Here is a 13,114-nt window from a genome sequence, read left to right as displayed (position 1 = left end):
ACAATGATCTTTTCACCACTCCAAAATAGCCGCCTGACTGCTGCACATTCTCCACCAGATACCAAGTCGAAGTAAGTCCCTCATCGGTTTCCACGGACCATGTGGCTTGAAAAGCCTGTTCCTCTGGCTGACCGGAAGATCAATCCCATCGGACTGCCGTATTCGCCATAGCGCTCCGGCCATCACATGTAAGTGACTCTCTCCATTTGGTAATTAAGCAAGGAGCAATCTGATACACTGCATCGCAGGTAATTAACTTTCCTACCCCGCTCCATTTGTTTAGATTGAGCCATCACGCTCCTTTCCTGGCAAATCCATACAAACCTGATGGAAGCCCTGGACTTGATGTGAAAGGTAAATATGTCCTACCCCCTCACTCCGGCACTCCGCCTAAGACAGACGACCGGAATCACTAACCCCACGCCTTTTTTTCCTCAGAAAGCACATCTATCAGCGTTTACTCATCAGTATTCCTGAACCTACGAGGAAACCAACATGTAGGTTACTCGCTTCTTTCTCCTGCCACCGCCCGCGATTATTGTCACATCCAGAGACCTAGTCACATTATTTCTTCACGTCATTCACGACCCAGCCATGCAATTGCCTTAGACTTATTTCCATTCTATCACCAGAATGACCGCTTAGCCAGAAAGACAATATTGATTAAATTATTTCTACCTCACATCCCATTGATCTCAATAGAGACCTTGAACTCGTGTTTATATCACTATCCCCTTTACTCGCCGATTACCCGCTCCGTCCAACCACACGCATGCCTGAACACCTCCTAGGTCACAATCTTCACCTCTTCACTGGCCGCAATTCTCAAGTCACTCGTTTTTTTTAAAAACTGTCTCCAACATGCCTAAACTGATATATATTTCCTGTTTTTCCTTCCCCCTTGCCTCCCATTTCCTTCATGTAAAGTAATGCGATAATAGGCATTGTGTTAATAACTGTTGTACAAAACAATAATGTTGATAATTCTTGTCCTGATGATGATGTCACAAATGTAAAAAGGCATCGAAACGTCGTCAAATAAAAAACCCCATATGCAATATGATAATGCTATATTATTTGATGCAATGGTATGGTTATGTTTAGGAGATTGAGTCTGTAGCACTGACCACAAGTATACAGACAGATTTTCGCTTTGCCCTTTTGGCCATTTCTTTGTTGTTTTGTCTTGATTGTTGTGGGTCACGGCTGTGCCCACTTGTTTTCTTTTTTGGTTCTTAAAATTCACTTTATCAACCAGAACATTTAAAATATTTTTCTTGTCCGGCTGGACAAAAGACATACTACTTATCAGGTGTATGATTATTGTTTTTTGTATGTTATCTTGTCCACATGTAGGGACCACTGTTTTTTGTAAATTGATACTGCCCAAGGTCCCTATGGCATACCTTTCGGGTTCCCTTGTCTTTGTGAAAACATAACTTGCTACACAGCACCAATAAACATGTGTCCCCCCAGGCACCGGTATGAGCATGTACCAGGCGTGGAGCACCCGCATGCCACTGTGCCCTGCTACCCAGCACCAGCATATGCCTGTATGGGGCAGTTTAGTATGAGATGGGACATTGTCCAGCAGCAGCAGCTGCATGCGCCTGAACCCACTGAGCAGGATCAGAATAGCTTTGTACCAACACGCGCAGCAGAGCTATCTTGGATATCTGAAGGATTCTGGGGTACTGTGCCAAACGTATTTTTGCATCCATGAGTTTCCCGAGCGCCATCCCCGTGTAGCTCCTGTGACCAGGAGGCTGCTTTCTCCTCATCTGCTGCTCTGCTCGTTCTCTGACCCTTTTTAAACAAGATGCATGTGAACTCGCAGAGAAGCCCCGCCTTTTTGGCCCCATCCACCACACACTAGAGGTATGAAACGTCTTCCCGCCCGTCCCCACTATAATGGCCAGCTCACTCAAGGGTCCTCGGCGCCTTTTGGCGTGCTGGCAAAGTTACAGGCACACGTGGTCACATATTTGTGCAAATGGCACAAAAATCCGCGAGTTCGCGGGAAAATTCGCGAATTCGCGGACTTTTTTTGCAGTTTCGCACGAATTCGCGGACCGCGAATTTGCAAATCTCGCCCATACTTAGTAATTATGTGATTATTATTGCTTTTATTACTACTTAATGTCGATATTGTATGTATTGCCCTCCTTCCATCCTTTTTGTAAAGCACTCTGATATCCTTCTGGATCTTGTTTCAGCTATATACAACTTTATAATTAAAATAAATAAGGAGCATAGGAGGTTCAGTATGAGTCTTTCAGTGGTGTTCTGAATGATCCAGAGCCTTTGTAGGCATTGTTTGGAGTTTCTGGAGTAAAGAGTGTTGCTGAAGTCCAGCCTGTTGGTGACAAGTGCTTTTGTGAGGGTCCATCTGGTATACTGAGGCAACCATTTGAAGATCTTTTAGAGCATGCACAGGATGTAGAAGTAGGAGGTGCACATTGCATTGACTTGAGCCGTCATGTTGAGCTTGTTGCCTAGCATGATCCCTAGATTTCTTGCTTGGTGTGCAAGTGTTAGTCCTAGCTCTTACAACCACCAGGTGGAGTCCCATGGGGAGGTCTTGTTGCCACAGACCAGTATTTCGTCTTCTCGAAGTTGAGCTATAGGCAGTTGGTCTGCATTCAATCAGCTACCATGATCATGCAGTTGGTCAAGTTGACTCTGGTGGTGATTGTCTTGTCCATCAGGGACAGCATGAGTTGAATGTCATCGGTGTTGGAGATGATGGTGTTGTCTTGTGATCAGATGATGTTGGCAAGTGGTGTTATGTATATATTGAAAAGGGTGATGGATGATCCCTGTGGGACTTTGCATACCAAGGCTTTTGGTCTTTGAAGTGAAGGGTGGTAGCCCTGACCCTCTGGGTTCTTCCAATGAGGAAGGAACAGATCCATTTAAAAGCTGATCTGTATATGCCAATCTCCTGGAGTCTTCTGATGAGGGTGTTATGAGAGACAGTGTTGAAGGCCGCAAAGAGGTCCAGGATGAGAACCGCTCTTTGTGCTAGATCCAGGATGATTCTAATGTCGGCATGGCTGCGAGGAGTGTGGTTTCAGTTGTGTGGTTCTTTCTGTATCCTGATTCCTGATTGAGTGTTGTCTAGGTGATTGTGAAGGTCAAAGTGGGTTGCTCATTGCTTGTTGATAGTGTTTTCTATTACTTTGGCTGGATGGGGGAGCAGGGGGATGGGTCAGAAGTTGCTCAGTGGGTTTGGGTCGGCTTCTGGATTAGGGCAGTGATTTCTGCAAGTTTCCATTTATCCGGGAAAGTGGGGGACATGCTGGAGGTTCCCAGGTTGTAGATGAGATGGGGCCAAGGGTCCTTTTGGCCCCCTGAATAGATGGTCTACATGATTGTTGCTGTCTCGTTTCTGGTGAGAGTTGTCCTTTCTGTAAGGTGGGTTTCTCTCTGGTTGTGCGTGGGATAGCAATGAGTTCTCAGGGGTTGGACTGGTGTGCAAAGTTGTTCTAGAAAGGTACCTAGGTATATGTACAAGAGGTGTGGATCTGAGTGAGGCTGCCAAAGCTCACTCACACACTTAGATCAGGAGTGAGCCAGGAGGGAGTAGAAGAGATGAGGCTCTGAATGGTGCTTCCAAGGCACACTCACACACGTAGATCCGAAGGAGTGAGCCAGGTGTGATTAGAAAAGATGTGGCTCTGAGTGTGGCACCCAAATTACACGCACACATGCAGATTAAAATGAATAACATGATAGCTGTAGGAATTAACTTGGGGAAGTGGGGCAAGGGGCATTCCTTCCGCAGCAACCTCGCAGACTGCTACTCGGACGGGAGCATTGTTTAGAATGGAGAAGCATCATGAAAGAAGAGTCACTCGCACAATGACACCAGAAGGAGTGACCCGATAGATGCAAAATGTTGTACTCTGCATTCACTTGTGCCATGGGGCCCAAAAAATGTCAACGCAGCCTGTAAAGTGTCATATCTCCTTTTAACTATATTTACTGTTAACTTACCTCCTTATACACCTTCTGCTTGAAATCCGCCGCCTCCTTTGAGATATCCTGGTTCAGCTGGATCCCTTTGGTCATTGCCAGAGCATGGTACAGTGAGTTGTCTCCAGAGTTGGTTGGGATCACAGAACCATCAGGCGCTACCAAGTTGAACTGCCCCTTGTATAGACTTTCCTTTTCTGTGACACGATTGATGAGTGTGTTGGTCTTGTTTGAATCCCTGGAAAAGATACATTCATGAGACCATTTCTGCACCAAACCTACTGTGTTTGAAACAAATGTATGCACAGCATGGGTGAACGTACATGAATATACATAAGCAGCCAGTGTAGGAACTCAAACACCAGAGAAACATCTGACAAGGGACGACCTTACATGAATGTACATGAGGAATCAGCGTAAGAACTCAAACTCCGGACGACCTTACACGAATGTACATGAGCAACCAGTGTAAGTACTCAAACACCAGAGAAACATCTCACAAGGGACGACCTTACATGAATGTACATGAGCAGCCAGCGTAAGTACTCAAACACCAGAGAAACATCTCACAAGGGACGACCTTACATGAATGTACATGAGGAATCAGCGTAAGAACTCAAACTCCGGACGACCTTACACGAATGTACATGAGCAGTCAGCATAAGATCTCATGCACCAGAGAAACATGTCACTAGGGACGACCTTACACAAATGTACATGAGGAATCGGCGTAAGAACTCAAACACAAGAGAAACATCTCACAAGGGATGACCTTACACAAATGTACATGAGCAGCCAGCGTAAGAACTCAAACACCAGAGAAACATCTCGCAAGGGATGACCTTACAGGATCGTACATGTGCAGTCAGCATAAGAACTCAAACACCAGGGAAACATCTCACAAGGGATGACCTTACACAAATGTACATGAGCATCCAGCGTAAGAACTCGTGCACCATAGAAACATCTCACAAGGGACGACCTTACATGAATGTACATGTGCAGCCAGCATAGGAACTCAAACACCAGAGAAACATCTCACAAGGGACGGCCTTACACGAATGTACATGAGCAGTCAGCGTAAGAACTCAAACACCAGAGAAACATCTCACAAGGGATGACCTTAAACGAATGTACATGAGCAGTCAGCGTAAGAACTCAAACACCAGAGAAACATCTCACAAGGGGCGACCTTACGCGAATGTACATGAGCAGTCAGCGTAAGAACTCATGCACCAGAGAAACATCTCACAAGGGACGACCTTACATGAATGTACATGAGCAGTCAGCGTCAGAACTCAAACACCAGAGAAACATCTCACAAGGGACGACCTTACAGGAATGTACGTGAGTAGTCAGCGTAAGAACAAAAAACACCAGAGAAACATCTCACAAGGGACGACCTCACATGAATGTACATTTGCAGTCAGCATAAGAACTCATGCACCAGAGAAACATCTCACAAGGGACGACCTTACATGAATGTACATGAGCAGTCAGCGTAAGAACTCAAACACCAGAGAAACATCTCACAAGGGACGACCTTACACGAATGTACATGTGCAGCCAGCGTAAGAACTCAAACAACAGAGAAACATCTCACAAGGGACGACCTTACACAAATGTACATGAGCAGCCAGCGTTAGAAATCAAACATCAGAGAAACATCTCACAAGAGATGACCTTACATGAATGTACATGTGCAGCCAGCGTAGGAACTCAAACACTGGAGAAACACCTCACAAGGGACGACCTTACACGAATGTACATGAGCAGTCAGCATAAGAACTCGTGCACCATAGGAACCTCTCACAAGGGACGACCTTACATGAATGTACATGAGCAGCCAGCGTAAGAACTCAAACATCAGAAAAACATATCACAAGGGAGGACCTTACCTGAATGTACATGTGCAGTCAGCATAAGATCTCATGCACCAGAGAAACATCTCACAAGGGACGACCTTACATGAATGTACATGTGCAGTCAGCATAAGAACTCGTGCACCAGAGAAACATCTCACAAGGGACGACCTTACACGAATGTACATGTGCAATCAGCATAAGATATCATGCACCAGAGAAAAATCTCACAAGGGACAACCTTACACGAATGTACATGTGCAGTCAGCATAAGAACTCAAACACCAGAGAAACATCTCACAAGGGACGATCTTACACGAATGTACATGAGCAGCCAGCGTAAGTACTCAAACACCAGAGAAACATCTCACAAGGGACGACCTTACATGAATGTACATGAGGAATCAGCGTAAGAACGCAAATTTCGGACGACCTTACACGAATGTACATGAGCAGTCAGCATAAGATCTCATGCACCAGAGAAACATGTCACTAGGGACGACCTTACACAAATGTACATGAGCAGCCAGCGTAAGAACTCAAACACCAGAGAAACCTCTCGCAAGGGATGACCTTACAGGATCGTACATGTGCAGTCAGCATAAGAACTCAAACACCAGGGAAACATCTCACAAGGGATGACCTTACACAAATGTACATGAGCATCCAGCGTAAGAACTCGTGCACCATAGAAACATCTCACAAGGGACGACCTTACATGAATGTACATGTGCAGCCAGCATAGGAACTCAAACACCAGAGAAACATCTCACAAGGGACGGCCTTACATGAATGTACATGAGCAGTCAGCGTAAGAACTCAAACACCAGAGAAACATCTCACAAGGGATGACCTTAAACGAATGTACATGAGCAGTCAGCGTAAGAACTCAAACACCAGAGAAACATCTCACAAGGGGCGACCTTACACGAATGTACATGAGCAGTCAGCGTAAGAACTCATGCACCAGAGAAACATCTCACAAGGGACGACCTTACATGAATTTACATGAGCAGTCAGCGTCAGAACTCAAACACCAGAGAAACATCTCACAAGGGACGACCTTACAGGAATGTACGTGAGTAGTCAGCGTAAGAACTCAAACACCAGAGAAACATCTCACAAGGGACGACCTTACATGAATGTACATTTGCAGTCAGCATAAGAACTCATGCACCAGAGAAACATCTCACAAGGGACGACCTTACAGGAATGTACATGAGCAGTCAGCGTAAGAACTCAAACACCAGAGAAACATCTCACAAGGGACGACCTTACACGAATGTACATGTGCAGCCAGCGTAAGAACTCAAACAACAGAGAAACATCTCACAAGGGACGACCTTACACAAATGTACATAAGCAGCCAGCGTTAGAAACCAAACATCAGAGAAACATCTCACAAGAGATGACCTTACATGAATGTACATGTGCAGCCAGCGTAGGAACTCAAACACTGGAGAAACACCTCACAAGGGACGACCTTACACGAATGTACATGAGCAGTCAGCATAAGAACTCGTGCACCATAGGAACCTCTCACAAGGGACGACCTTACATGAATGTACATGAGCAGCCAGCGTAAGAACTCAAACATCAGAAAACCATATCACAAGGGAGGACCTTACCTGAATGTACATGTGCAGTCAGCATAAGATCTCATGCACCAGAGAAACATCTCACAAGGGACGACCTTACACGAATGTACATGTGCAGTCAGCATAAGAACTCGTGCACCAGAGAAACATCTCACAAGGGACGACCTTACACGAATGTACATGTGCAATCAGCATAAGATATCATGCACCAGAGAAAAATCTCACAAGGGACAACCTTACACGAATGTACATGTGCAGTCAGCATAAGAACTCAAACACCAGAGAAACATCTCACAAGGGACGATCTTACACGAATGTACATGAGCAGCCAGCGTAAGAACTCAAACATCAGAGAAACATCTCGCAAGGGACGACGTTACACGAATGTACATGTGCAGTCAGCATAAGAACTCAAACACCAGAGAAACATCTCACAAGGGACGACCCTACTTGAATGTACATGTGCAGTCAGCATAAGAACTCAAACACCAGAAAAACATCTCACAAGGGACGACTCTACATGAATGTACCTGTGCAGTCAGCATAAGATCTCATGCACCAGAGAAACATCTCACTATAGGAACGACCTTACACGAATGTACAGATGCAGTCAGCATAAGAACTCAAACACCAGAGAAACATCTCACAAGGGACGGCCTTACACGAATGTACATAAGCAGTCAGCGTAAGAACTCAAACACCAGAGAAACATCTCACAAGGGACGACCTTACACGAATGTACATGACCAGCCAGCATAAGAACTCAAACACCAGAGAAACATCTCACAAGGGACAACCTTACAGGAATGTACATGTGCAGTCAGCATAAGAACTCATGCACCAGAGAAACATCTCACAAGGGACGACCTTACACAAATGTACATGAGCAGTCAGCATAACAACTCATGCACCAGAGAAACAGCTCACAAGGGAAGACCTTACATGAATGTACATGTGAAGTCAGCAAAAAAACGCAAACACCAGAGAAACATCTCACAAGGGACTACCTTACACGAATGTACATGAGCAGCCAGCGTAAGAACTCAAACATTAGAGAAACATCTCACAAGGGACGACCTTACATGAATGTACATGAGGAATCAGCGTAAGAACTCAAACACCAGACAACCTTACACGAATGTACATGAGCAGTCAGCATAAGATCTCATGCACCAGAGAAACATCTCACAAGGGACGACCTTAAACGAATGTACATGTGCAGTCAGCATAAGAACTCAAACACCAGAAAAACATCTCATAAGGGACGACCTTACACGAATGTACATAAGCAGTCAGTGTAAGAACTCAAACACCAGAGAAACATCTCACAAGGGACGACCTTACACGCATGTACATGTGCAGTCAGCATAAGATCTCATGCACCAGAGAAACATCTCACAAGGGATGACCTTACACGAATGTACATGTGCAGTCAGTGTAAGAACTCAAACACCAGAGAAACATCTCACAAGGGACAGCCTTCACAAATGTACATGTGCACTCAGCATAAGAACTCATGAACCATAGAAACACCTCACAAGGGACGACCTTTCACAAATGTACATGAGCAGTCAGCGTAACAACTTATGCACCAGAGAAACAGCTCACAAGGGACGACCTTACACGCATGTACTTGAGCAGGCAGCTTAAGAACTCATGCGCCAGAGAAATATCTCACAAGGGATGACCTTACACGAATGTACATGTGTACATTTGAACATTATGTGAAGCTTCTGCCAACTTCAAAGTCACAACTGTGTGTAAATACTGGACCTCAGACACCAACTCTTTAGTCATCTTCTGGATGTATGGAAACACTGCTATGAAGAATAATTGTTGTCTGCAGAAAGGACCACCATTCTGTTGGACTGCTACTATGAAGGAACTGTTGTCCTTTTGTGCTGACGTGCTACCCTCTTTACTGTGGAGGAATAACTGAACGTAGAAACTCATCTTGAAACCAGGACACCAGAGTGAGTGCAACAGCTAGTTTACTGGCCTCCTGTTGTGAGCCTCAGGGACATAAGTGTTCCCCAACATCCTGCACCTGCCCATGTACCCAACTGCAGACAGTTCCTGAACCCCAAGTGTTGCTCCTTAGTTCCGGGAGCCTTGGTGTGTTTACTGGAGGCTGAATTCAAGCCTTTGGGCTATCTTCACACCTGTGAACAGACCCGTTAGCACTGTGACTTCACCGCTCACTCTGCGATTCAGTGCTAATTGCATCAGATTAAGTGTTCACACTCCAGCATCAACCCCCGCAGTGACTTCCAATGCTAAGCTCGCACAATACCCGCCAGGTGAAGCGATGCACGAATCCTTTGCACATTGCCTCTCAGTTAGGCCTGACTGCTCTGTGCCAAGCTACCAGGGGCTGAGCACATGATAATATAGGGTTGGCTTGTGCCTCACCCTGACAAGGATTGTGGTTGCTGCTTGACCAAGGCTTACACCCCAGTCAACCATGAACTCAGTTCCTCACAAGGCCCATCATAATCTTGATGGAGTACATTGGATGGCTGAGTTATGGATGTTTCAAGATGAAGGGAATCTGCCTCTGAGTGACTGTTTGATAACAAATCACTGAATAGTATGGATGTGCCCGGTCCCTATTTTCGCTCCTCAGTGGCGGTTCTTCCTGTTCATGTCAAATGAGCAGGTTTGGTAGTTCAAGCTGCTCCCATTTGGGCTACATTCCATCCCGGGTGTTTATCAAAGCTGATGTTACTGGCAATGGGGTTTGTTAGACCTGGCATTATTCGCGTGAGTCTCCCTTCGATTTTGTCTGATTACCTCCTCTGTTTTTTATATGTTTTGCTGGTTAAATGCTTTGGGCACTGTGCCACTGCTATTCAGTGCCACAGCGCAAATGTTCCCTATGTTAAATTGATATATTGATTAGTGACTCCATGATTGGGTTATTTGATTTACTAATCAGACCCTAGTACAGTGCACCATGTGTGCCCAGGGCTTGTAAATCAAATGCTGCTAGTGGGCTTGCAGCACTGGTTGTCCACCTACAGAAGCAGCTTGTAATGGGTGTCTCAGGCCTGCCATTGCAGAGCCTATGTGCAGTCTAGTACTGCCATGTTGACCTGGTAAGTGCACCCACTTGCCAGTTCCCAAACCTTCCCTTTTCTTCATATCAGACACACCCATGGTAGGCCCAAGGACAGTGTGCATTGCAAGTATAAGGTAGGACTTGCCTTGGTGTGTGTGGCATGTCCTAATTGTGAATTACAGCCATTTTCGTTTTTCACTATTGCAAGCCTACCTGTTCTCCATAGGCCAGAATGGGCAATTAGATTGTTACATCTTATAATACTATCTGACTCACAGAACATGGTAAAAAATCAAGTTTAGTATGCCTGAACTCAGAATGATATAATACATATTATAGTGAAGTTGGTTTTAATATTCTGTGTTTGAAAATACCACTTTTAGAAAGTAGGTCTTTTCTTGTCTAACTAATCAAGCCTGACTCTGCTAGGTTGTGTATTCCTTGTCTGGAGTTTGAATGACAGGCCTTGGGGATTCCAGGAGACAAAATGAGTCAGCCCAGTGGTAAATAGGGAGATCTGCATCTAGATGGGAGGGAATTGTTGCACATGGGACCTGAACAGGGCTGTGCCTTCCCTCCACAATGCTGGTTCCACTCCCTGGAGTGTGGCTGATGTCTCTGCCCTGCACTGTGAAAGAAGAGAAGGAATCATGTCAATAAAGTGTTCCAGGGCTATGCTTTCCCTCCACAATGCTGACTCCACCTCCTGTGGGGTGTCTGATGTTTCTGCCCTGCACTGTGAAAGGAAAGAAGGAGTCATGTCAACAGAGTACTCCAGAACTGGTTTGGACTGGGCAAAGGCCCCTCTGCCTTCAGAGAACAAAGAGAAAAGTAATATAAATATTGTGAGCCACACCCAAGAACTTTAGATCACTTCTGAGAACAAGACAAACCTGTTGCCAAGGAGAAGAACCAAGGAAGCTGCAGGAGTTTGGACTGCCTCTGTGCCAGTGTGGTGTTTGCTGGGTTGGCCTGCAGTGGTTTCTTTATTACCAAGGAAAGGAGAAGGAACTTTCAGAAAACTTTCATCATCTTACAGAATATTTCTCCATGGGCTTGAACTTGTGCTTGCCTCCTGCTGAAGTCTTAGGGACAAAAGACTTCAACACCAGCTCCCCTCTAAATTTATTTGCTTGGAATTCTGTCAGCAGATCCTGCGGGTCGCTAGGAGGTGGAAGCACGACGCAATAAGAATTAGCGTGTCGCCGCCACAGCTGTAGTCGTCAAATCAAAGAGAAGCGTGCCACCACCGCATCTCCCCAGAAGCCTGCCTTCGCTGCAGCTGTCTGCTGTTGCATCACCGGAGTAGCCTGATGCCATCGCGAGGGTCGCTGTGTCATCACTGGAGAAGCGTGTTGCAGGGCCTGTCGCAGTTCCAAAGTACAGAGACATCACAAGGTTGCCAGGGCGTGTAGGCATCATCGCCGCATCATCTCATCAAGGGCGCCTTCGTATCGCATTGCACCTGGATTGTCGCAACACATCGAGGCGCCATCTTGCGCATCACAACTAGGCCGCAGACCGAGAATCTACGCATCATCTGCGCTCTGGTAAGGATCACAACGCATCCCCTACTCTGCGCAAGCATTGAGGCACGACGCATCATCTCCCCCGAAGCTCGGAACCGAAGGATCTCCAACACTGCGAGCCTTTTGTTTATGTTGTGTCACACATCCAGGTACTTTTGTGAGAACTGTGTCACATTTATCACCAACTTGAACTAATCAACTTCTACCATCTTTAAGTCGCTCTTAAGTACAGTATTGTGGATTTTTGTCATTTGTGGTCTTGTATTAAGTCTATATAATTAATACTTATTTTTATAAAACGTGTGTGGTGTCCATCTGTAGTGTTTTCACTGTATTACTGTGTATATTCACAAATGCTTAACACACTGCCTCTGAGAAAAGCCTGTCTGCTCTTCCCAAGCTACCAAGTGGGTGAGCAGGGGTTATCTATTGATGTATAAGCAAGGTTCCCTATTAGGACAGAGGTGTATACCATTGCCAACTAGAGGCCCCCAGTTCTAACAGGGTTGATAAAACTTTCAGGGTAAACATCTTTTTCAGGGCACAATACAGCGAGGGCTTCTTGTCCCAAGTGCAGTCGGTGCCTGAACTCTTGGAGGACCTCAGTTTTCTAATAAATCAAGAAAAAGTCACATTTGGTACCCTCTTAGGCTTTGCAATAGGTTTGGAGACTAAAGTGTCAAAACTGGAAGCTGGGAACCATGAAAGCAGAGCACAGACTAGTCCTGAAAATGTTCACGGGTTCCTGGGGATGACTGACAAGAGTGGTGTGCATACTGGTCTCGTCGAGACAAGCCATCTACCCAAGACCTCGTCACTAACAGGCCCTTCAGTGCTTAAAGACCCAACACTCGTAAAAGGGTCTACTTCACTTGCAGGCACGTTTTTCACCCGAGGAGGCCGGAACAGAATTAATCTGGGGGACTGACTATGTGAGTACTTAAATTCTGTGCAGGGTAGCAGTTACCGTCATCAGTGCAATGTAGGTTAGCAGTGAAAACAATCAGTGCAGGCTGTCTGTGCAGGTTAGCTGTGCAGAGTATCAGTGCAAGTTACCACTGAAGGCCACCAGTGCAGACTATCAGT

At 45.7% G+C, this 13,114-nt stretch overlaps 1 protein-coding gene across 1 annotated transcript in view; it reads right to left on the bottom strand.

Annotated features, from left to right (window-relative positions):
* The window catches only part of LOC144817706 (uncharacterized), a 221,200-nt gene that overhangs the window by 62,756 nt on the left and 145,330 nt on the right, over positions 1–13,114 (bottom strand). The window contains exon 5 of the mRNA XM_078674467.1: positions 4,000–4,216. Within this exon, the coding sequence (XP_078530593.1) occupies positions 4,000–4,216 (217 nt within the window). The remainder of the gene's footprint in view (positions 1–3,999; positions 4,217–13,114) is intronic.

The sequence above is a fragment of the Lissotriton helveticus genome, chromosome 2_1 (genome assembly GCF_964261635.1).
Source record: "Lissotriton helveticus chromosome 2_1, aLisHel1.1, whole genome shotgun sequence".
Lineage (NCBI taxonomy): Eukaryota > Metazoa > Chordata > Amphibia > Caudata > Salamandridae > Lissotriton > Lissotriton helveticus.
This window is presented reverse-complemented; position numbering and strand designations above follow the sequence as displayed.